Source organism: Ascidia mentula, chromosome 5 (genome assembly GCF_947561715.1).
Source record: "Ascidia mentula chromosome 5, kaAscMent1.1, whole genome shotgun sequence".
Taxonomy (NCBI): Eukaryota; Metazoa; Chordata; class Ascidiacea; order Phlebobranchia; family Ascidiidae; genus Ascidia; species Ascidia mentula.
In genome coordinates this window covers 11386537-11409852 of record NC_138570.1, presented here as the reverse complement: position 1 = coordinate 11409852, position 23316 = coordinate 11386537, and the positions used below count along the sequence as shown (strand labels likewise).

The 23316-nt window shown below is 34.6% G+C and overlaps 2 protein-coding genes across 3 annotated transcripts; one reads left to right on the top strand and one right to left on the bottom strand.

The window, feature by feature from the left end:
• Positions 1–268: 268 nt before the first annotated feature.
• On the top strand, positions 269–13989 carry LOC145902445 (uncharacterized). 2 transcript variants are annotated; one of them, XM_082990415.1, is made up of 23 exons: positions 269–371; positions 4125–4218; positions 4336–4412; positions 4741–4843; positions 4921–5162; positions 5290–5439; positions 5504–5548; positions 6293–6352; positions 7574–7698; positions 7761–7831; positions 7884–7966; positions 8021–8149; positions 9390–9506; positions 9571–9625; positions 9690–9824; positions 9887–10472; positions 10527–10639; positions 10702–10839; positions 12149–12274; positions 12594–12944; positions 13004–13093; positions 13151–13307; positions 13734–13989. In XM_082990415.1, exons 1-23 carry the CDS (start codon positions 297–299, stop codon positions 13864–13866), a joined length of 3255 nt encoding a protein of 1084 aa, XP_082846541.1. In that variant the 5' UTR covers positions 269–296; the 3' UTR covers positions 13867–13989. The 2 variants fall into 2 exon arrangements, with proteins under 2 accessions (XP_082846541.1, XP_082846542.1); XM_082990416.1 differs by lacking the exon at positions 7761–7831 and having other exon boundaries at positions 7574–7664.
• Positions 13990–16411: 2422 nt separating this feature from the next.
• Positions 16412–22848, bottom strand: LOC145902097 (uncharacterized). The gene is made up of 18 exons (XM_082989956.1): positions 22719–22848; positions 22624–22656; positions 22321–22513; positions 22086–22242; positions 20748–20905; positions 20307–20432; positions 20130–20214; positions 19933–20033; positions 19728–19856; positions 19452–19577; positions 19331–19366; positions 18222–18350; positions 18034–18158; positions 17766–17973; positions 17492–17679; positions 17317–17434; positions 17163–17244; positions 16412–17093 (listed from the first exon to the last, which is right to left on the bottom strand). The coding sequence occupies exons 1-18, from the start codon at positions 22788–22790 to the stop codon at positions 16973–16975; spliced, it is 2187 nt and encodes a 728-aa protein (XP_082846082.1). The 5' UTR covers positions 22791–22848; the 3' UTR covers positions 16412–16972.
• Between the last annotated feature and the right edge of the window lie 468 nt (positions 22849–23316).

Here is a 23316-nt window from a genome sequence, read left to right as displayed (position 1 = left end):
AATAGAAATATTGGCGAATCGAATGTTTGAAAATCATCATGTTCAACCACAGCAACCACCTGTTATTTTGGGTGAAAAAGCAAACTTAAACAAAACATTAATATATATCAGTATTTAAATATTTTTGTTGACTAGAACGAGCCCCTTGTCTGTTTGAACTATACTATGTGTAGGCCCAAATAAAAATGCTAATAAGTTTGTCACATTGTGTTGTTGTAGGACTATGAACTTTCTTGGTTACTTTTTTTCAATGTTTTTGTGTCATTTTAGTTTCTTGGTGAATCCAGTTTAAAGCCATGGATGATTTTAGTGGTAAAATAAAAACAAAGAATTCTTTGATCAAAAAGCCATATGCCCGACCAGTCAACAAGGTAAGAAAAACACACATTTATAAGATAATTTTATTAAATCCTATTTTTTATACAAATACTTTTTATTGATTGTGTCTTTGAGTCTAGTGTACAATGTTCTTGAAATAATGGAAACCAAATTAGGTCACTACAAAGGTGGAGTCAAGTTATGACATCACAACATAAATTAAAATTATGCCAATTCCAAGTCATAAAGCTAAGTTAATACATACAACAGGATAGTTGTTCAATTATTGTTGAAGTTCTTTGGGTATTTAAGCTGTCTTAGCCATCGTTTGTAGTTTCCAAGTGTATTAGATCTTGTACCAGGCGTGGCAAAAACGCTAATACTTCAATCAATGGAGACTATTGACTCCCGTTTTTTTAAAGGACATGTTGTTAGCAACCATAAATGACAAGGCTTGCATCAGAATAATAACTCTTCTCAAAACTTATGTCATTATTGTTTGCTACTCTGTAACAGCAATGAGATACTAATACTATGTTATGTTTCCAAAAACAGAAAGGTAGGAAAGCATTCATTTCTCATGATAAGCTTAGACGGGGGTCCAAGGGATCCACCCTTTAGTAAAATACTTTTATCTATTCGTATAGCTAAATAAACGCAATGTTATTTAATTTTTTGTCAATATCTATGAAAAACTAGCGCTTTCTGGAACGTTCGGCAAAAAATGCATTATGCTTAAAGTGACCATTTTTCATTCCATTTGACCCCAAGATACATAGCAGGCCACTTCATGCAAAGTTTTTTTTTTTTAGGGCTATTAGAAGGAAATATAGTCTGTTTAAGTACAAGAAACCTGTAATCAATACTAGTATACTTTATAGAACTTTTGAGTTTTATCAAATGCAATGTTTTGATAAAAAAGAACACCATTTTGAACCTACGAATTTGCCTTTCGTATGTGTTAGTTACCAGACATCAGTGACGATTTGCGTCAACACTGGCGTTCGTATTTTGCGATTCTAGACCACAATTAACCTTAATTTAAACCTGAAAATTAGGAAATTCCCCCAAAAATATGGACCCCCCCCTTTAAAAATTCTGGATACGCTTAGTTTTCTTACGCCATGGTTGTGTGCAATGACTGTCTCAGTTCGGGTTTTAAAGTTGTCTTGGCCATCATTGATAGTCTCCATATTAATTACTGATCTTTTACCAGGTGGACAAAGCGATAATGCTAAATTGAACACAGTTGACTCTTAACTTCTCATTTTTTAAAGGATATGTTTTTCGCAACTGTAAATGCTAAGACTTGCATCACAAACTGCACCATCTCAAAAATTAACTTGTCTATGTAACAGTTTCATTGTTATATTAGGGCACAGGTTTTTCACAGTTTGTAAGTTTGTGTGATACACAATTAGTCGGCCTAAATGCAATCACAAAAAAATATTTTTTTAATTAAAATTTTTATATTACATTAAAAAATGTATTGAAAACTATCCAGAAGGTCTGAACGCTATTGTAGCTGTTTCAGTACGTTATTATTGAGCGTTAAAAGTTTTTTGGCCACATTGAAAGTAATTATTTGGATAAACTATCTCCTTAAACTTCAGTGGTTTCTAAGTCCCTGGGGGAGTTTGCAATTTTAAAGGGTTATTGGAGAATAAACTAGCGATTCTGGTTGTGGTGCTGTAAAAATGGGAAGTTAAGAATTTAGTGGCCCCATCTGTTATGGAATTGTATCACATTGAAAATATTACTCTTTGATTAAGTATCAGAATCACTAAACAGTCTTGGTATCTGATTTTTCGACCAGTTACATAACAAAAAAAACTTGTTTGGACCTTTATGTCAGTTTTATTAATTGTTTTGCATATTTTGTTTTAAATCCCATTTAGTGATACAGACGATTGCTAATTGTTGGTGAAAGATATAGATCAGGGAATAAACAAAATCATTTCGATAAAGGATTTTTTCTAAAATTAATTGTTATTTACAAATCATATTATTTGAAATACAGCACCTTCAACAGTCTTTTAGCCTGTTTAAATGGCCAGGGTTATTCACAAACTAGCTGCAAACTATGGCATTTCAGCCACTTGTCCTAGAGCGTTTACATGGCCACACAAAGCCAGCATTTTGAACTAATGACTTTACTTTACTACAGTGCTGGTTGTTATAGGCTGTACAAAGATGACATGTGTGACCAACAGAGTATGTGTTCGCAAAAAAAATTCGTAAATAATGTAACTAGTGTATTCGTTTTAAAAAAGACTAACAAATCTCAGATAATCGGAGATTTTGGATGATGAAAAGGTACAATATGTGTTAGCCTATTTATCCCCAACTTAGCACATCTACTACATTATTACCAAGGTCCCCAGAGTGGTGGATATATTAAATTTGCCACTTTGCTCTTGTATCTTTCATGCTATTATTGTGAAGTCATAAAAATACTAAAATAAAGTTGTTTTAAATGCTTATGACAAAACTAATATTTCCGCAAATTGTGCACCTCTAAAAACCTTCGCACAAACATTTATACCCCACTAAGACCTGAAAATATCTTAGCATAGCAAATTTTAAATGCTTCTAGCGCATTACCCAAGTTGTCGATAAATTGTTTTTGCAAAAAAGGAGGTTCACAAAAAGGTATCTTTAGTTGGACCACCTTGGAAGCAGGTCCGAGTATCAGTAACAATTATCTCGGTTGCAGTGGGCAAAAGATGCAACCAGGCCACATGTTTGTGCCATGTAAATCCACTGTCAAAAGTGGCAAAAAGGCCACAGTGGCCGAAAATTGTTACCAAGGCTGTTTGTCAATGAATTGTAGCTTTAAGTGGTCACTGTTGTACACATCACTATACCAGTGACAAATGCAAAATTTTAACAGCATTACAAGGCTGAAAGCGTAATAATGCTGGGGATTCAGTAACAACATGCCAAGTGACACCAAAGACAAAGTGATACGGCAATAATGGCAAAACAACAGCAAACAATGATGAAACTGCTGGAGAGAACCGTACCTAAACTTTAACAGTTCGACAAAACAAGAAGTGGAGCAATATTTCACTGCACTTCACATAAGTGCAGAAAAAAGCATGTTTACCTTTGGTTGAAGACATCACATACAAATCCTTGATGATGTTCATGGAATTTCAAAGACACAAGCAAAGTCAAGCTGCTAGCCAGGAGTTCTACAATTGCAAAACGGAGCCTGGAAAACTACACAGTGATTGGGCTGCAAATTTTCGTGGACCGCAAAGGCCAATGCTTTGTTTACATTAAAGTTGGCGTACATAGAAAGGAAAGTATGCATCTACTGGTGGTGGATGACGAATATGCCTTAGGCTGGAACCCAACGACCCCAACACAGCTTTTACAAGAAACCATTAGTTTTGGTATCTCTGCACAGAAGTCAATTTATATATTTTAATAGTCTGTTCTTCTGGCACATTAAAATATCAAAATATGTTGTTAGGTGTCAAAACAACCCTGGCATTTGTAAAAGTGTAGGTAATTTCGCGCTACTCAGGAGTTAACACTACTGTCAAGTGTTCTTTTCATGTTGTGTCTTTGGTCAATAACCCTTCTTGCTACAATACCAATACAACCCCTACAACAGATTAAATTGACAAGATTCCCACAAAAATATGTGTAATGAAAATAGAGTAGGCGATCTTTGTCCATTTCCATTACATTAGCTATTTTCTCAAGGTACCTTTGTTGCATGTTTTTAATGCCACAAGTTTAATCATATAAGTGAGGATATTTTTGTGTCATTGAATCAAGAATATTTTTTGCAGTCTCTATTTTCTCGAGTGAGTGACTCTGTTAAAAATCTGTTCACTCCAATTACTCCACATTGGCTGTCAAAAAAGACACCAACTCTTGATTCTGGTAAGAATGGTAAATTTTTTGTGACAAAATGACAAACTGTGATTATTATGAGTATTTGACAATCATTTGAAGTTAAAGTTTTACTTTATATTGATATTAATTTTTGGAACTGTTTAGGGTGTCGCACATCAAAAAACATGGAACATAAAGTTGACAGTAGTTCAACAAATGATTTTTTCACAACTACACAAAAGGTTTTTGCTCTCATATGGACAAAATTAATTGAAAGAATGTCAGATGTATAAATTTACCAATTTCTGACAGCTGAAATATACAAATTGTATATAGTGTAAAATATATAAATGTACATATTAATCTTCGATATTAATTGATTGTTAATCAAGCATTCGTCAGATGGCAATAAAGCTCTTAGAAAGTGCATTTGAAAATGATACTCAGACAGAACAATTAATGTAATATGTATATATATAAATGTAATATACTATGGATACATAGTACAGTATCCAGTATTTTTCATGTTATCACTTTGATATATCATGGAATTTTTTTTTTTTTTTCTAGAAATCTGTTTATCATCGTGACTCAGCAATAAATATGTTAAGCATGAGTTCAGATAATAATGAAGCACATGTCCAAACACCCTGTGTTCTGCAAAACAATGCAGGTATTACTTTGTGTTTCCTGTTGTCTATGGATATACAAGTTTTAGCCAGACTGTTAACGGTGTTTTGTTTTTTCAAGTGAATGTTTGCGGGTATAAAGAGTTGACAAATTCTGAAGAACTGTTAAAATTTTGGTCAAATTCTGACTCCCAAAAGCAGCAAACTGCAATTAGTAGCAGTTTTATGTTAAAGCAAAATTCAAACAATATGGTTTCAAATGTTTCTTTAAACATACTGAACAGTGCTGTCACACCCAAAACGAAAATCCAGTATGGGGGTACTTCGGCATACAAATCAAGGGCTTGTTCTGTTCCATACAAGGTATGTATTAGATTGGTGCAATATCCACTGTTGGAAGTGCTTACTTTGACTAATTTTGGGAGGTAATGTGTGAGAAATTTTCTGTACATTAATCTGAACATGTGCATGGGGTAAACAAAATTTTCAGATTCCCAGTGTTCGAAAGATTAAAGTAAAAACCTCTTCAAAAATGTCACCTAGTATTGTTGGGATTTCTTCAAAAACTGGTATTTCATCGATGAGTTCTACAGCTAAAAAAATTTTGTTGACACTTGATAAAATTTCTACACCGCTACATGTAAGTATTTGCTCGACACTGTTACCAATACCCCAAAACAAACTTTCACTGACTATTTCATTAGAATTCCAATTATACTTCTGCATCCAAATACAAACGATCTCATCATGTAAGTATTTTTATCATAGTTGTCAGAATAAGGCAGTGGTTCTTAACCAGTGGGAAATTTGTCGTATTTGTCGTCACCGAAATATACATAAGTATTTGGAAAAGAAATATATTTTTTATTCACTGTGTATGCTTGACCAATTGCCAATAAGTGTATAACAGTTAAAAAAAGTACAACAGATTTATCAAAATTGCAATAATTTCATTCTTAGTTATAAAATTTTATTACTAGTGGGAAATAAAGATTCCGTTTAAACTGAAAGTGAGAAATTAAATAAAAAAAGTTTCATATTTGTGTCTAATGGTGTTTACAAGATGTGTCTTAATAAGCTACTAAAAAGTGGTTTTAGGAAATAGATTTGGAAATATTAAGTTGAAAGTTTTCACATTTTACTGCTTGCCCAGATTGCAGGAGTGCAAGTGTCAAAATTAGGACAAATAAAATGCAACTTTAAATCACTTTTTAAACTTTGCAATGCTTTTTAAAATATGTTGATCAGAAAAGATTTTAGTAGAAGATAAAGTTGCTGAATGCATAGCCTAATTTTTTTTCAATTTATTGTCTGTCTGATTATAGGGTTGATAAGAAATATTGCACTTTTTTTGTCTAGTTTAAGTTTTTCTGTTCAGACATTTAGCAGTCTTATATTTTACTCTAACTGTGAAAATGAAATTAATTAACAGTAAGGCTAAGAGACCTAATATTTTTCAAGCACAGCAATAATGTGTTTAAAAATTCTGATAGATGGTGATTCAAAAAGAGAAAATGGAGGATTGTTTATCAACTGGAAACTCAAATATTTCTGTAACTATTTTCTGCATACATATTTATATTACTTTTACCTTACAATTGACATTAAATCAGATAGCAACATGCTATTCCTGACTGGCCTTATCCAAAATTGACAGTTCCAAACACACATGATATTTCGCTAGTTGTAATATGCACACCTCAATCGCAAATCATTGTCTAATTTTTAACATAATAAGGTGCCACAGAACTCACAAGTAAAAATGTGAAACACAAATCATTCCATGCTAAAAATTAATACGCAACAGATTGTAACAAAAACATATTGGTTTGGCATACCATTTAAACGTTTATTTTTGTTTAAAATGACCTTTTGTTGCGTGGGCACAGGGTGTCGATTTATGCCTTTTTCGCCATTCTAAGTGTTCGACACACGGCGCCACTGTTCGACACTGGCGGCGTGAATAAATGTTAAGTTACCGATATGCAGTACCACGAACAGACAAACGCTATTGTTATCTACAAATGTCCATAAATTAAATTACCATAATAACTTAATTAGGCCTAACATATCGGTCACACCAATCTTGCAACATTCACATCGATTTCCTATTAACATGTGGTTGTCAATTTTTGCCGTAGATGCTGGTGGCAATAGTGGCTCGAAAACGTTGTTACCAGTATAAGTTATTTAATTTCAAACCGCAAACAATTATTGGGGAAGAAATTTGTATTTCGAGTCACTATCAAACAACAGTATTTAACTGAACGTTTACATAGTGTTGAAAACTTAATGGCATCATCGCTTGGGAACCCCTCCTAAAATAATTTTTTTGTTTAGATGGCTAAATAAACACAATCGCAATAAATCCAGGCAAAATTCTGTCAACACTTACTTTAACGTTCAGCGAATAAGCACGTTATACCTAATACTAACCAATGGAGTATTGTTGCCGAACACGTGGCATTGTTACCGAACATGTTGCATTTTTACGAAACATGTACCATTTTTCATTCAATCGGTACTTAAAAGAGACATAGGAGACTGCAACATACAAGGTTTTTTAATTGTTTTTTCAACATGATGTAAGTAGAACAATCCTTTAACCTGGTCGTTCTCATGTGTTAGTTAGCAGATACGACATTTTTGCTATTTAACATGCACAACAATTTTTCTCAAGATGTTCGACACGCAATAAAAAATTGATGCCCTGTCTGTGCATTAATGGTAAAATACATTTGGTGCACTCTGACATGTTTTTATCATTATTCCAGCTTCCTCCAGTTCAAGATTCTGCGAGCTTAAGTCCAGTTTTTCTACATGCAACTGCCAATATTCCTCTTGATAATAGAATACTGTCACAAGGTATTATTCATCATGTGCCACCAAACAAGATTGGGTGTGTAAAGTTGCATTGTTAATGGTTTAAACTATCTTATTTAACTTGTTTATTTTATCTAGGAACTCTGTGAACAAAACTGCCACAGGTCAAAGTAGAAATGACCATCCTAATACCCTGTCCCATAATATTGGTATATTTTTTCTTTTTTCATGTTTGGGTATGTTTATTGTTTGTTTCTTCAGGTGCTGGAGGTAAAATTAAAAAGAACAGGCGAATTGCTCATTATGCTTCTGCTGCAGTTGAAAAACAATACGACTTCCCACTGGTATACAGTTTTGTAAATACAAAACACCAAACAAAATCTAACATATGTTTGTAGAATTCAACTCCAGTTCCTGATGTTCCTTTTCCTATCAGTAAATCACTTCCAACTTTTACCTTTGGTTTTCCTGGAAGCACTTCCACACCAGCTGTGCCAAAGACAAATAATGTTATTCGTAGTACAGAGGTAATTCAACTTATATTTGCCAGTGTCTGTAGTTATTTAGAGCGTGTTTCCCAAACGTTTTTGGGTGCGGACCTGTATTTGTAAAACTGTTTTTGTTCTCAGACCCCCATCTTATGTTACTCCAATTTTTTCACCCAACCACCTGAGCCTGAACCTGTGTTATGTCTTGTGTTTTCCAAATTTTTTCAAAATCTTTTTTATTTCAAGTCAACTCAAAAGTTTAATTACACAATAAATTTTACAATATCTTTAATTCATTTTGTACCTCCAATTCACATCAAACTCTTTACTTATTAACTATGCTTTCATATTCTTGTACACACGAAGATGTGATCTTATTAACAGCAACTCTACAGGCAACAAGTCTTAATTGTTACGTCATAGATGTGGGTTACGACAATTAATAAAAAAAAAATTTAAATGGTAAAATAGCGTAACAACTATTTAAGAATGCAAAAGCCTACAATAAGGTTGATTTTTCTGCCATATTGTCACGGACTACCTGTGCGCAGCTATTGTGGACCACAAGTTTGGAAACCCCTGCTTTTGTTTTGTGTTTTACCTAATTGGTTTAGGCAATGAATCGACAACCACATTGCTTCATTGGTTGATGCAAATTTCAGTAGGCTTGGCAGCAATCAAGGATGCCTTTAATTGGGGATAACTTATATTTTTTAATGGCAAACGGATACTTCAGCGGTTCTCTGTTTCAGTGACCTATCTTATGTGTCATTATGTCAACAGAGGTTTCATCGTACAGGGTTTTTAGTATAACTAACAGTTTCGAGCGACATATTTGATGGCAATACTTGATTTAGTGCGCTAAACATGACTTTTTAACTGTTACACACAATTTACATTTGAGGGCATCTTTTATTAACATTTTAAGATTATCTCATGTAGCTTACAATCTAGTCAATTCAGTATCCATCTGTTGTGTTTACATGTCTTTCCCATACAAGTTTAACTTTCATCTATTCTTCTATCACTTATTTCTGCATGCCTTCCTTTAAGACTGTCCTTTTGTAACACGAAGATCAGTTGCCTATTTTAACATTGATAAAGTTCATAAGAATTAAGTGAATGGGGGGGGCTACATTTTACCTATTCAGCTTAACTAAAAAAATATATTAACCTAAAATATTCCATTATATTATTTGATAAAAAGAATATCTTATTGCAATTAATGGTTGTTAATCATCAAATGTTTGCAAAATAAGCAAAATGTCAAATTTTGCAGGTAGTTTTGCCGCTTTCAATTGCATCAACTACACAACAACCCACATTTACCTTTGCTCTCCCCACTGTGAGATATCAGTCTGCAAATGAGGTGACAAATCAAGCCACAATATCAGATGTAATTATGGAATAACCATCTTCAATTTATATGTATATTTATAACTCGTGTTTTATTTTCTTAGCTCCATTATATTTTTTGTTCTCCAAGAAAAGTTGGAAATTGTTTGCAATCCGAAGGTACAAGTTAGTTTTGCATGTAAGATGATTGCATTTGTGCTAATCTCTTGGGTTCCTAAAACAGGTAATCCTTTCATGGGGTCAGCTACACGGTATGCACAGACACCAGGTTTTAATGAGCAAAGGCAAAATCTGCCACTGAAAGAAAACGTTTTAAATCATGCAAAATCTGCTTCTGGAAGTGTTATGGATATACTTGGTACCATTTTTTAATATTGTCAAAAATATGTGTTACAAAAATTTAACATTGTTTTAAAACAGGTTACAAACAGCCAGGAATAAATGATAAAAATACTGTCAGAATGTCTGATATTTTAGCAAGCAAACAAGTTGGCAAATGGGAGTGTCAAACATGTTTGTTATGGAATGAAAGCAATGTTGATCAATGTACTGCTTGCAAAACAAAAAGGGTTGTGAAAAACACTGTTTCTTCTGTTAGTGTCACATCAGCTGGCAGCAAATGGGAATGTAATTTATGTATGTTGATAAACAAAACAAGTGACAAGAAGTGCATTGCATGTGGGAACCCTAGTCCCACAAACTCACAGCCAAAATTGGATAAATGGATTTGTTCTGTGTGTTTAATAAAAAACAAACATGAACTAGGCAATTGTGAAGCATGTAACAATCCAAAGCCTGTTATGAAAATGAATGTTTTGCCTAAACTTGACACTGGGAAGAAATGGGAGTGCAGTTCATGTTTGTTGAGAAATGATGCAAACAAAACTAGTTGTGTGGCTTGTTTAACCCAAAGAGCTGCAACAACTACCAACAAACCATCAATATTTATTGATTCGGAAGATAACATTTCAAAAAAGTCAAAAAGTTTCCAAAAGTCTGAAAACAGGTATTCTGCCAGTAGCATATTTTTGTTTGTGTGTAAAATTGTGATGTATTGTAGTAATGCAAAGCTTTCTTCATTCACAAGTAAGTTAACTTGGGACTGCAATGTTTGTTTATTACAAAACACATTGGAGAACAGAATTTGTGTTGCATGTCAGTCACCTCAATCAGGTAAATTTTTAAATATTTGTTAACAACAAATTTGATTTAAAATTTTATGTCCAAATTTGTAGAGAATACTGAGAAAAAAACGACATGCTTTGCATTTGGAACCTCTTCGGCATCATTGCTTAAGTTTAGTCAAGCGAGGGAAATGTCTTGTATCAAACAAACAACTTCAAAATTAACTTCTGCCAGTTCTGAATTGGAGGGTAGGATTTTCTTATATTATGCAATAGAATTTTTATTAATAGTTTTTAAAAATAATGATTTTGTGGGAGGGTAACATAGGGCTTACATATATAAACACTAAAGTATAGGACACACAGAACTTGTTCTATGTAAAGGGTTTTCTATGTGTAATACATTGATTCAGATTTGTAGTTGGCAGGAAATTAAATAAAAATATATTGTTCACCAGTGAAAGAAGACAATGCGAGTTTAAGCACAACTCGACTTTGTGTAGTTTTCTTTATGAAATAATTTAAACAATACATTCACTTCAAAATTCCATATCTGTGCTAATAATTCATGCAATGGCATGATTGGCAGGACTGCACAGGTCCATAGGCGTCGATTTTTTTATGTTTTGTAAAATACTAAGGGTGACATTTTCTGGTTTCAGAAACACTAAAAAAAACATTTCCTCGGTCGTATCGCCGTAAACATAGGCAAACGATGCAAATTCCGTTTCATGTCACTTTGTTTATACACTGTGTTGTTGTTGTAGCACTAAGTTTTAAACCCCTTTCTGAAAGCGGCACATTTTTGTTTCACTCAGTCTATTGCAGATTTTGTAATTATGAAGTAACAAACAAATCTATTACGCAACAATGCTGATTCTTACCATTATGCTACAACAACTGCAGCGTTACGTAACAATCAACAAGACACTGGTGTTTGTCTTAATTGTAACGATGATAATACAGGTATTTTGAAACTAGCTTAACGCATATATGTATTTTTCTGGCAATAAATTTTTAATTTAAACGAAATCCAGGGGTGGCAATACACACGTTGTCACCCCTGTTTGTTTGTGAGGGGTGACATGTCACCCCTAAATCGACGCCTATGCACAGGTCCTTGCTTGGCGATCACAGCTATCATATTGGCAGCCCCAGTCTAGCTGGATCAGCCACTTTTTCCTGACAAGTCTGAGCAAAGTTCTTGCAAACCTAATGGTTCCATATCTGTGTTAACATTTCACACTGCAGACAGTTCCAGGGAAAATTCCACCTTCTTATTCCTTTTGATTTGCAGAATTGAGTCAATTTAAAATGCTACAAAACCAATTTATTCTTGATATAGATGTGCTGTAATCTTAGTTGTGGAATTGTGCAAAAATTAAAGAAGTGTTATTGGTAGCAGCTATAACTGTAACCATGTATTCTGCTATAAATTTGACCCATGTGATGGAATAATAATCCTGTTTTTTTATTAGAATTGTAAAGTTCCCAGTTTCAAATAAACCCTTGTGAGCATTTACTTGGTAGCATATTATAGTAGGCATACTTTTCTAAGATCCTCACATTACCACTGGAGTGTCGAAGAAAGGATTGAGTTTTGAACCATGCAAAACTGATAACAAAAAAACATTTTTGTTTGGAGTATCCAAGGTAGATGTCAATTTCGACTCGGACAATGCAGGTAATGTTTAAAACACAAAAGAAGTGTGTATTTGCAACATGTCGAACACTAATGTAGTTAAATAAAACTTCAGGAATTGTTTTTTACAAATGAAGTGTGGTAAAGCCTCTACCAGGTAACTTAAATTTGTGGTTAAATTCCCAATTCACCGAATCCAAAACTTAAAACGTATGTGTTGCTAGTTTATCAAGGGAAGATTTCACAAAATGTTAGTATGCAGATAAACTATAAAATTTTTATTAATGATATTACATCCCCAACCAAAATATTTATTAATAGGATATGTTGTATTATATTTTACTTGTTATATTGTTCTTAGGTTCCAACACCACAAAGTTAAATGAAAAACCAGCTTTTACATTTGGAACATCCTCAAAGACTAGCTTTTCATGCAATTCATTGCCATTAGTTGAAACATGTGTTGACAATGTGTCTGCTACAGAAACTTTAACACAGGAGAGTGAGAAACCTGGTAAATTTGGCACAAGTACAGCTAACCCAAAACATGGAACTCTTTCCTTTGGATTAAAACATGCTGAAACCAAACATGAAAGTAACAACAAAGTTTCATCGTCTTGTGAACCAGCTTCTAATCCTTCATTTACACTTGGTTCATTATCTAAACAGCAGGAAAGTGATGTTAAACCACCCATTGCATCAGGACAATCAAGTACAACAGTGTTGATTGGTTTGTGTTTTTAAAATAGAGCCTCTTTGTTTTATTTTCAGGTTTTAAGTTTGGTGGATTTAGTAAACCAGAATCTTCTGCTAAAGGTTTTACTTTTGGATCACAAAATAATGAAACAAATTTTCAAAATGGTAAGAATCGTTTAATGGTAAATTTACACTTTTCAGTTCTCTTTTAAACTTTCACAGAATCTTCTTTTAATTTTGGCGTGGCAAGTGCTTCACAAATTAAAAGCAGTGGTTTTAATTTTGGTACTCGTCAACAGACACAGACAGATTCCTCAGGTCTTTTTCATTTTAAAACTTCGACAACTAGTAGTGTTGCTGAGGCTTCCAACACATTTGTGTAAGTTCTAGACAGATAAGCTTTTGAAACTATTCTCTGAGATTTTGAAATCTCCCTAAGCTCGAAAATTTTGCATTTTTTGAAATCTGAACTCAAAAAAGTTGCATTGTCTGACTTTTATTCTTCTTTGGTAACATTAGATTATTAAATCCTATGTACCAAACCAAACTATGAATTTAAAGGTAATTTCCCAAGTGCTAAATATAAATAATCGCCAGTAGAAAGTAACTATTGCAAAACAAAATATTTCGTTCCAAATCGCTTTGGTACGAAAAACTTGAGTTGGATCACAGGGAATAGAAAAGCCAAAGCACAAAATGAAAGCACAAAAGTGTTCGAAACTTGTACTAATTAGCTATGGCTTTCTTACTCCTGTAGTTCCAAATCGTTTGTAAAAATTATGACTGATGAGTTGTAACTTTCTAGGCCAAGTGCAGTCCAAGCAAGTACAAACAATGTTTCTATGTTTCATATTGGTCAAACAAGTTCATCTGGTAGATCAACAGTTGCTATGGCTGGACGCCAAATAAAACGAGCCACTCGACGTTACAAAAAATAAAGTGGTGTAAAAAATGTTTCGTATGATAAAACTTTACTACATCAATGCTGCTGGACTATTACCAATATGTCAATGAAGTAATTTCATGGTTTTCGTTTCATTGAATAAACCACCAAGAGTGTAGATGTGATCACTGGAAATTATCTATTTATTGTAAAGTATGGATACCGCGAACTTTTATCTGGTAGTTCGGAGGGCAGTCAATTTTATCGGTTGAATGGGCATAGATGCCAGTGCGAATAAAGTCACGAGTTACCCGTGTCCAATGTTTTGTTAACTGGCGATAAGGGCTAAAGCGCGTATGGGATTGATTAATATTCGGCTGATTAGACCATGCGTCCCCAGGAAAATCAAGTAAAGCTTGGTGTCATTGGAAAGCAGAGATTGTATGATGCAAATTATTTGCTGGATTACTCAAGATGTTCTTAGTTATGAGAAGGTATTAATGCCATATTCATACTCAAATATTTATAATATTTTTTTTTTAATTTTTGTATCGTTGGAAAGTTCAACCTATGAACTAATTGGTGTAAAAAAACAAGCCGCTACCTGGTAATAAGATAGTAGAGTTGCCCACCAGACCAGAGGGAAGCTAGTTGACAAAAAAAACACCCTGGCTAAATTTGTTAAAATTTGATTTCATTCGATAGTAACAAGGTAGGCTATAAGATTGTTTTTGCACAAGAACAGCCTGGTCCAAGGTTTGTACAAGGTTTTATGGACAAAAGTGTACATCGGACCACCGTTTTTTTATGTTTGTAAAATATGAATTCATATTTCTGCACTTTTCTGAGCGAATTTTTCAAATATTTTAATATCGTTTGAAAGGGTTAAGCGCGTAGAATACTCTTCTGTCCCAAAAGTTTTGCCAGCGAATCTTGTTTTCGCAACTTTTGTCCTAATACGCATATCATATTCATAACCGAATACAAATATGTTTTTTAAAATAATTTTGGTATCGTTGCAAACTTCAGCCTTTGAACTATAACGTGCACAAAAATCATGTCGCTACCTCGTAAGGCGGCCGAGTAACCCGCGTTCAAAGTTTTGTTAACTGGCGTTTTTTTGTCAACTAGCTTCCCTCTGGTGAGTTACCCGCGTCCAAAGTTTTGTTAACTGGCGTTTTTTTGTCAACTAGCTTCTCTCTGGTGCATGATTTTAAGCATTTTGTCGAGGCTGTCAATTTGTTGTTAAAAGTTAAGCCACAATCGTGTTACACTTACTTGATTTCATATTTCTTCTTATTTGATTTGAAAAAACGTTTCAGACAATTCAGCGGGTTTATTATACACATAGAAAAATCGATTTCCCCTGCACGGGCATGCTTAGTTTCTGATAACAAATAATAAAAATGAAGCTTAAGTAGGAAACATTATGTCCTGTATTGCTGTCTTTCCTATCCAGTAGCAATTAGATCAAGGATGGCAATGACGTAAACACGAAACTTCACAACTACCCGAGGTACGAACGCACGACGTTAATACATCACTGGACGTAATAAAAGCAATGGAAAAAGTACGTTACGACCGTAAGACAATAAAACACCTTTGTTAATGATACGGCAAAAGAGCGCCGTTTTCTTCTTGCGACACCTTATCACCTAAGACACGTTTTTGGTCTATTAATTGTCCTCTGTAAAGCATGTCGTTTGCGTTGCCTGAATAAAAGACACGACCACTACCTACAAAGCCTGGATTTACTCAAGAACTGAAGGATATCTCCTTGCGCTCCTTGAAAAACGTACCTGATGTAAATATTGCTGTGACACGAACTTGGAAACCACATGGTTACTGAATCGACAACATTAACGACTATACAGGTAAATAATATAAACTAATGCAACATCTAACCTGTGCGAGTTTGGGCATTTATGTTGCAACAAGCCTAACTTGCAGGGCATTACGTTGCTCAGACTAAGAATAAATTCTCAACACGATGGACACCACATATAGGTGAAACTGGAACTTGACAAAAGGCAAGACGGGAAGTACACCTAATGCCAACTGTGTTGCAGTGACATTTGTGAAAAAACAATGGCCAACAGACTTAAAGTTTGCGAAGCCAAATGGTTGAACCTTGCTCAAGCTTCAATTACCATCCAAAGAATGATCCTACCCAGGATTCGTTGAAATATATTGTAGGTGTTTAATTGCTGTGTCTTGCGGTTGAAACGTACCTTTCTTCATTGTTTTCATAACGTTCACTGTTGTATTAACGTCGTGCGTTCGTGTTGCGGGCGGTTGTTACGATGCGTGTTCACCCCACTCACCCTATCTTATTCAAGTACCACTGGTTGCAACGCCTTTCATTGTAGTGTAGTGTTTATAGGGAAGACAGCAGTACAGCAGGGCATAATAAACCAACTGACTTTAATCTAAAACGTTCTGTTTTGAATTATTGACTTCCTATCCTAATAAATTAATGTCGCTAGTGGAAAGACAATGCTCAGTGGAGGGATAGATTCTTTTCAAATTAAGGAACCAGTCTTATCCCCATGTTTCTGTTTACTGACAAACGTTATCTATTTTCCATTTATTAGTTTTTGGGGTTCATTTGCAAATGTAATACTTACACCGTGCAACGTTAATCGATCACTTGATGGGTTGGCACACGACAAACAAAATATACAACTTTCACCACTGCCAAAGTATGTCACCAATAAAATGTAACTGAATATAGTCGGTTAAATAAGAGATCCGCAAATCATGGGTCGCAACCAATCTTTCAAGTTTAAAATTACACAAGATTCAATGTACAAAGGTTGTTTTTCGTACTGTCATCGTTTGCGCTTGCAAATGTTTCACTCCTTTTTGTCACAAGCAGAAAGGATTGGCAGTGAAACTGCATGTTTGTGCTCTTATTAGGTTAACGAGACTTGAGGAATCTGTTTTATGGGTCGCGCCAAAAAGTATTTGCTGGCCCCTTGGTTAGAGCACCGATGTAATGTACAGTGAGTAGGCTGATATGGGCTATATAATGCCAATATCAGCAAAAACTTTCTGCGTGATATACGTTCATTCAGTTCAGAGCACCGAATGCTTGGCAGTAAACTTGCTTTCAAGAAAACTACATTAATTAAAAATTGAATAAAAGAAAGAAAAATATCTTAATAAAAAAAGAGCAACATCAGTATAATTAACGAACGAGGAATCATTTGTTTACGCCCAGCATTGCATTCAAACGGAATTCGTAGACTTTGGGGTTTGGATTCCCAGCAGCGAAAAATGCTAAATAAAATAGATACGTAGTTTAAGTTTGGTAAAATATTTGAAAACTGTTCATATCCTGCAACATACTTGTATGAAACATCACGTGCTATTTGTGGTTCCTTGTCTGTTGCTGGCCAGAAAATGTTGTCTTTTAAAAAGTACGGGGAGTCTGCAACGATGATCAAAGTATTTACAGGATATTTAAACTGTAACGTTATTGTGCATAATATATATGAGATACTTTTGTAATCGAACACTGCATCAACATCACATGCGTCAACGCCTTGCCACATTTTTATCTGTTTTTTTGCAATCAATTGAAACTTGTGTCCAGGATATCCATTTTGTTGTTTCGTTTCCTGGGTTATAAATAACAATTATTCAGCTAAAAGTACGGTAAAGTTTTAAATCCGCACCTTGTATAGCCAAATGCTTTTGTGGTGAAATAAAGCGTAAATTTGTTCTCCCATGTTTGCATCGTAGTAAGAATATCCTGCGTCTATTCCCGAATTTGAGTAATTGGCAAAAACTTTTGTCAAGTATTGACTGGTGACGTAATCAGGGTATGGTCCGTTGCTGGAGTACTCAACAACGTGACCATTTTCTTTAAACAGACGGCAATATTTTTACCAGTTATAACTTAGCAAGCTCCGGTTATAACTAAAATATCATAGATAACTATGAACTCACTTTGTATAATAAGGATATACCCTTGGCCTTGCATAATGGCTTTGACACTACGTGTTTTGTGAAATCTTCGCTCGATATTATATTTGAAATGAACGGCTGGAACCACCTTTGGATCAAAGTTCCATTGAATCAAGTTTTTTATAGCTTCATTGTCAACGAGCAAACTATGTTGTGAAAGCTGTGCTTCGACTGGAAAGTAGTAATCCTCCTATATAAATTATTGTAAAAATATTGGAACGGTAAAAATATCACAGGCTGTTTAAAATACTTTTATGAAGTCGGCGTAGAAGTACTTCCTGTAATCTCTTCTGACTGATACTGCATCGAACTTTTTCACATCACAAACGGTTTTCGGAGGATTGTTGCGAATCGCTGGTTTGACAGCCAAAATCGCTAAAAATATTGAGTATAATTAAAAAAATGATTCATTTTTAGGAAAAAAAAACATAAACGTACTTGAACAATAATTGCAAGTTGCTTGACACAGACGGACCATTGATTGTATTCCATGTGGTTTTGTACAATAACCCACCTTTTTCCAAGAGTTGCATGCTTCTGTAGAGTGCTTATCGACACATGACGTTTCTGTGTGCAAGAAACCACATTAGTATTGTAATGCTTGCTGGTGCACTGCTTTTGTAAGAGACTGACTAGTAAACGACTTTATTAACACGAGCTTTCGCGAGCTTGATCTTGTTTCATCAGTTGAAGTTTTTGCTGCGAAAGCTCATGCTAATAAAGTCGTTTACTAGTCAGTCTCTTACAAAAGCAGTGCACCAGCAAGCATTATAGGCATAGACCAGGTCGGACACGGCGAATTAAAGAAATCACATTAATATTGTTTACTTGGAAACTAAGACATAAACAGAATGCAAGTGTCGGCCTACTAAAAACAAGAAGATAACCTAAGAAAAGAAAATATTGAACTCAGGATACAACTTTAACCAAAAGCAAGTTTGTTTGGATGAAGGTTCCTTTCAATCTCTTTTTTGCCTTTTGCTCACTTAAATCTCCACAGCATAGTAGTTTTCAACCGGATCAATTTAATTGACATTAACTTTATCAACTTTGGTGGTTTCAAAACGTAGTGCGCAGTAATTAAACAAACTGCCGAGTGACTATCGTATAACAATGATAAAGATGTCGAGTTCTTGCAGGCTTAAAAATTTATGTGATACTTTTTCAAAAAATTCATTTATTGTGCCCAATTTGGTGTTCCCACATTGCCACATTGCCACAGTGACATATTAATTATTAAATTTTGTCCTAAATTAGTCGGGAGATGTTATTTAGCAGCAATAACGTGGTAACCAATAATGTAAAGCTTTCGTTAAAAGTATTTTTTCGGACAATTTATGTTTTCCAAAACGATGTTTAATGTAATTTAAGCCACACTTGCTTTCCTCAATGAATTGCAAGAAAAGTGCGTATCATTGGTATTTACCTCCCGGCCTCAGAACTCCCTAGGTTGGCAGAGTTAAAAAAAAGTTTAGGCTACAATTTACAAAGAAAATAGGAAATGAAACCCGAAAATTTCATGGCCACCATTCTCATGCAAACTTTACCTGGATCATGTCTGGTAAGTACTTTTTTGATGATTTCTACAGGAAGACATGCTATTGATAACTAGTGCCATAAACACCAACTACATTTTTTTCACACCACCCCACCAACTAACAACCCTACCTATTGAACAAAACCCACAAGTTTTGGAGCATAAAGACTTAGCACCATCCGAGTAAATTTCACAAGATTGGTCGGCTTTGAATTTATGGCAAATTTCCACTGGTACGTTATCCCTGCAACCCGCGCCTTGGGACGTAAACTACTATAAGTATTAACAAATATTGAAAAATAAAAGTACAACTTTCAGGTTATGGCACATATTGTTTGTTTTATATATTGTTACAGCCGCATTATTATCTATTTCATTTATATTCGTTTTTACCACAAAACGTTTACCTGTAGAGTGCGGACGTGAAGGCGGTGTTTGTGGTCCACGTGTAGTTACAGGTCTTTGGCCAGCAGCATTTCCAAATTTTTTATCAAAAGCGTAGCACGCAGAATCCCTTTCATACATCACCTTTTGTTCTAAAACAACAAATTTAAGCGCATTTTCGTATATTTTTCAACTATATCATATTTTCAACGAAAACGATAAACCTACCAACTTTCCCGTAAAGTTCAATCATTCCGTTTTGTTCGTCTTCTGGCAGAGTGTAGTGTTCAAGGGATTGAACGAACTTATAATACGGCGCCATCAGTGCTCTTTGAAAATTTAAGAAAACGACACAATATTCATATACGTTGGAAATTATACTTCAGAAATATACATCATGACGTAATGTAAAGGGTTAAACTCACTTCGGTTTATTGGAATGTTTTAGTCCTAAACTGTGCCCGAGTTCATGTGCTGCAACTGTAAAAATGTCTTTTCCACCTGACTGACCTGTTGAGCAAAGACGTTTACAAGTTTAGGCCAAATTAAATTTAAGATGAAGTTGATTCGAGATTTTGAGGAAGTTAAGGAAGTCAACTTACCCTGGTTATTCCTCGATAAATACCATTGTTCATCAGAATCGAAATGAAGCTTGCCGTTTTCAGGATAAAATGCATGAGCAAGTGTTCCTCCTCTTCCGTCGAAGGGAAATCCATCTCCATGTGATGCTATAATTAAACTATTTATTAGAAAATTCACTGTTTCGTCATCCCAGGATTTTTATATACCGACATATCTGTCAGTATGGGTTTAGAGTAGATGAGAAGAAACATTTTTCGTGTGTAAAAGGTTATTCAAAAATTATTTACTCACAGGTGGTAGTTTTTCAGCCCTATTACTCATACAGAATTACAACGAAATTTCGCTTAGATTAAGACCTTTATTAACGAACACAGATATAAAGGTAAACATCTCAAATAAGCATACAAAACTTAACGATTTTAGGAGTTTTGGGTATATAAAGTAACTTGAATATCGCTTACCTCGCCCAAATGAAACAGTTATATCAGCGGTTGATACGGAGCGCCCAAGGTCTTGGGTAAACCTAATATTTGAATATCTCTCCCACAAGCACATAGCTGCCAATAGGCCCTTGCTCATGTCAGTTTCCAGACCCTTCGGAAATGTTGATGTAAAAAACCTGAAAAAATCGAGTCTGCAACGATGATCAAAGTATTTACAGGATATTAAACTGTAGCGTTATTGTGCATAATATATAAGATACTTTTGCAGTCGAACACTGCATCAATGCCTTGCCACATTTTTATCTGTTTTTTTTTGCAATCATTTGGAACTTGTGATATCGATTTTGTTGTTTCATTTCCGGCGTCATAAATAATAATTACCCAGATAAAGTACGGTAAAGTTGATGTAAAGTTGAAAATCCCAGATATTTAGAACTAATAAAAGTGATTTATTTTCTCGAATTGATTTACCAAGGTATAACACCAGTAATGAGAATGTTTGAGACCTGGCAAAAACTAATTTATGAATAGGGATTTTCAAACAACTTACCTGTAATATGCAAACCGACAGTTTTACTATGCGATAATCTGCATTGTGATCATGGCAATGATAGCAAACATATACATTCAATTCAATTGTTTATTGTCCACCTTAGAAACTTCAACGAAACTTGCTGTTTTTCACGTTTTGTTTGTCACGTGTTTCATGTCAACAGGTAAATTTGTTTTCTTCTACCAGCGACTTGCACTGTCATTGGCTATGCCCTAATCGTACTTTAACGTAAAAAACACGTTTATTATTTGATAATCAACGTTGGCCAGGATTACTAATTTGCTTTTGTAGTCGGTACTTTTGTAATTTTTTGTAATTTTACTATTTTTTTTTTAATTTCATGTGACGCATATATTGTACTAGTGATGTTACATCGACCATTTTGTCGTGTTTCGTTCTCCAAAGAAGTTATTGTGCCCTTGTGACTGACCGTAATTTCTTCGATTCCAATTGAAAAGTTACTTTAATTTTAATTTGCTGAGATCCATTACATCAATTCACATATATTTATCGCCCAAAATGTGTATTTCTTTTTATGGAGTCAGAGAAGTGTAAATAAATTGTGGCTCAGACGTTGCAATGTACCGAACAAAACTTTTTTTAATCGATCGAACATTCAAATACAAACCAGTGGTAAAATTGCGTGCTGTTTCAACTGTTTTGTTTCTGCTTTCTAAACGTATTTTCACTTATCTCCGTGGCCCATACGAAAACTTGTTTATGGCTCACTGGTTGAGAAAAATTAGCTTGAGAAAAGCTTTTTTGTTAGGTGATATATTACTTTTAATGTTACATTTACTCACGAATAAGTTAGCTTATATTTTCCACTTGTATTTTCGAAGGCTGTCCTCCATTTACTGTTTGAATTATATTCAGCAATTCCGCTTCCAGGGGGAGGTGGATCACTCATTCCACAACGTGACTTGGTAATTTGTTTCAAGACGGTCGCATCAGGTACACCTGGTTCAATAGCAAATGTATTACTAAACTCTCATAAAATCATTCCTGTTAAAAGATATTTCATATTTGAGATTTTACCTGTTTTGTTTATTCCCGCCGATTCTTGTAATATAATAATACTTTCGGCAAAAGTTGGAGATGAAACAATCTCTGTTAACGAGGGTTCTGGCATCGAGTCTGTTTCTCCGTTGCTGGAACTTTCCGCGGTGCCGGGACCACCCATCATAAAGCTTGTATACTTTTTAAGATACCGAAGCATTTCATCAACTTCCTTTAACCAACACAAACTCTTTAAACCTGGGGAATTATTGCTGATTCTAATGCAGCCATTAAAAGCAAGCAGTCATTACATAATTTTTTCAAGGTATAGCCAAAACAAACCTTTGTCGTTGAGTTTAAACTTGCCCCAACTGACTGAAAATAAAAAAAATAGCCAAACATTTTTGCATGGTAGCCTAAGACAAAAGAATGTTTACCCTTCCTGTGCACTGAATCTTGTGGTGTGGGGACAAACATAATATTAGAAAGCAAAATTGTAGATTAGCCATAGCTAGCCTTTATGTATTTTCGATTCTGCTGTTGTTTTCTTCAACGTCCTCCTTGCCTTTACCAACAAATAAAAGCTGTATGGGCAGACTATGACGTAACACATAAAACGGAAGTGACGCCAGTCCTAGCGTCACTTCCGGTTTTATCTTTTTCACTGGGACGTAAACATTAATTAAATGATACGGTCTTTTTTAACGTCAGTGTATAGCTTACATATCACTGTAGCACAAAAATATAAGTTGTGATACTTTTTAGCGATCCAAGACCTCATCAGTCCTTTTACATTTTATCTTTTACAGATATACAGTCTATGTACACTAATTCGTTTAAAAATTATTAAAATTGTAGTGGCGCGGTAGTTTTAATATTGCGCTCTTGTGAGGCTCCTTCGATGAAAACACTAAAACACGAACAGTCTGATTGGGTATAAACAGAAAAGTTTCAGAATTTACTACTGGTATGAAACTATGATGTAAGCCAATAAATTGCGTTCATTTTGTAAACGTAGGCTCAGATTAAATATGT

Bases quoted from the DNA above. Each gene is read 5' to 3' on its own strand.
- LOC145902445 (XM_082990415.1), top strand. From the start codon at position 297: ATGGATGATTTTAGTGGTAAAATAAAAACAAAGAATTCTTTGATCAAA. The intron at 5,440-5,503 runs GTAAGTATTTGC...CTATTTCATTAG, and splicing joins AAATTTCTACACCGCTACAT to AATTCCAATTATACTTCTGC. The intron at 13,094-13,150 runs GTAAGAATCGTT...AAACTTTCACAG, and splicing joins TGAAACAAATTTTCAAAATG to AATCTTCTTTTAATTTTGGC.
- LOC145902097 (XM_082989956.1), bottom strand. From the start codon at position 22,790: ATGGCTAATCTACAATTTTGCTTTCTAATATTATGTTTGTCCCCACAC. The intron at 19,578-19,727 runs GTAAACGTTTTG...TTACGTCCCAAG, and splicing joins TTCACGTCCGCACTCTACAG to GCGCGGGTTGCAGGGATAAC. The intron at 17,974-18,033 runs GTATTTTAAACA...TAATTTATATAG, and splicing joins TCTACGCCGACTTCATAAAA to GAGGATTACTACTTTCCAGT.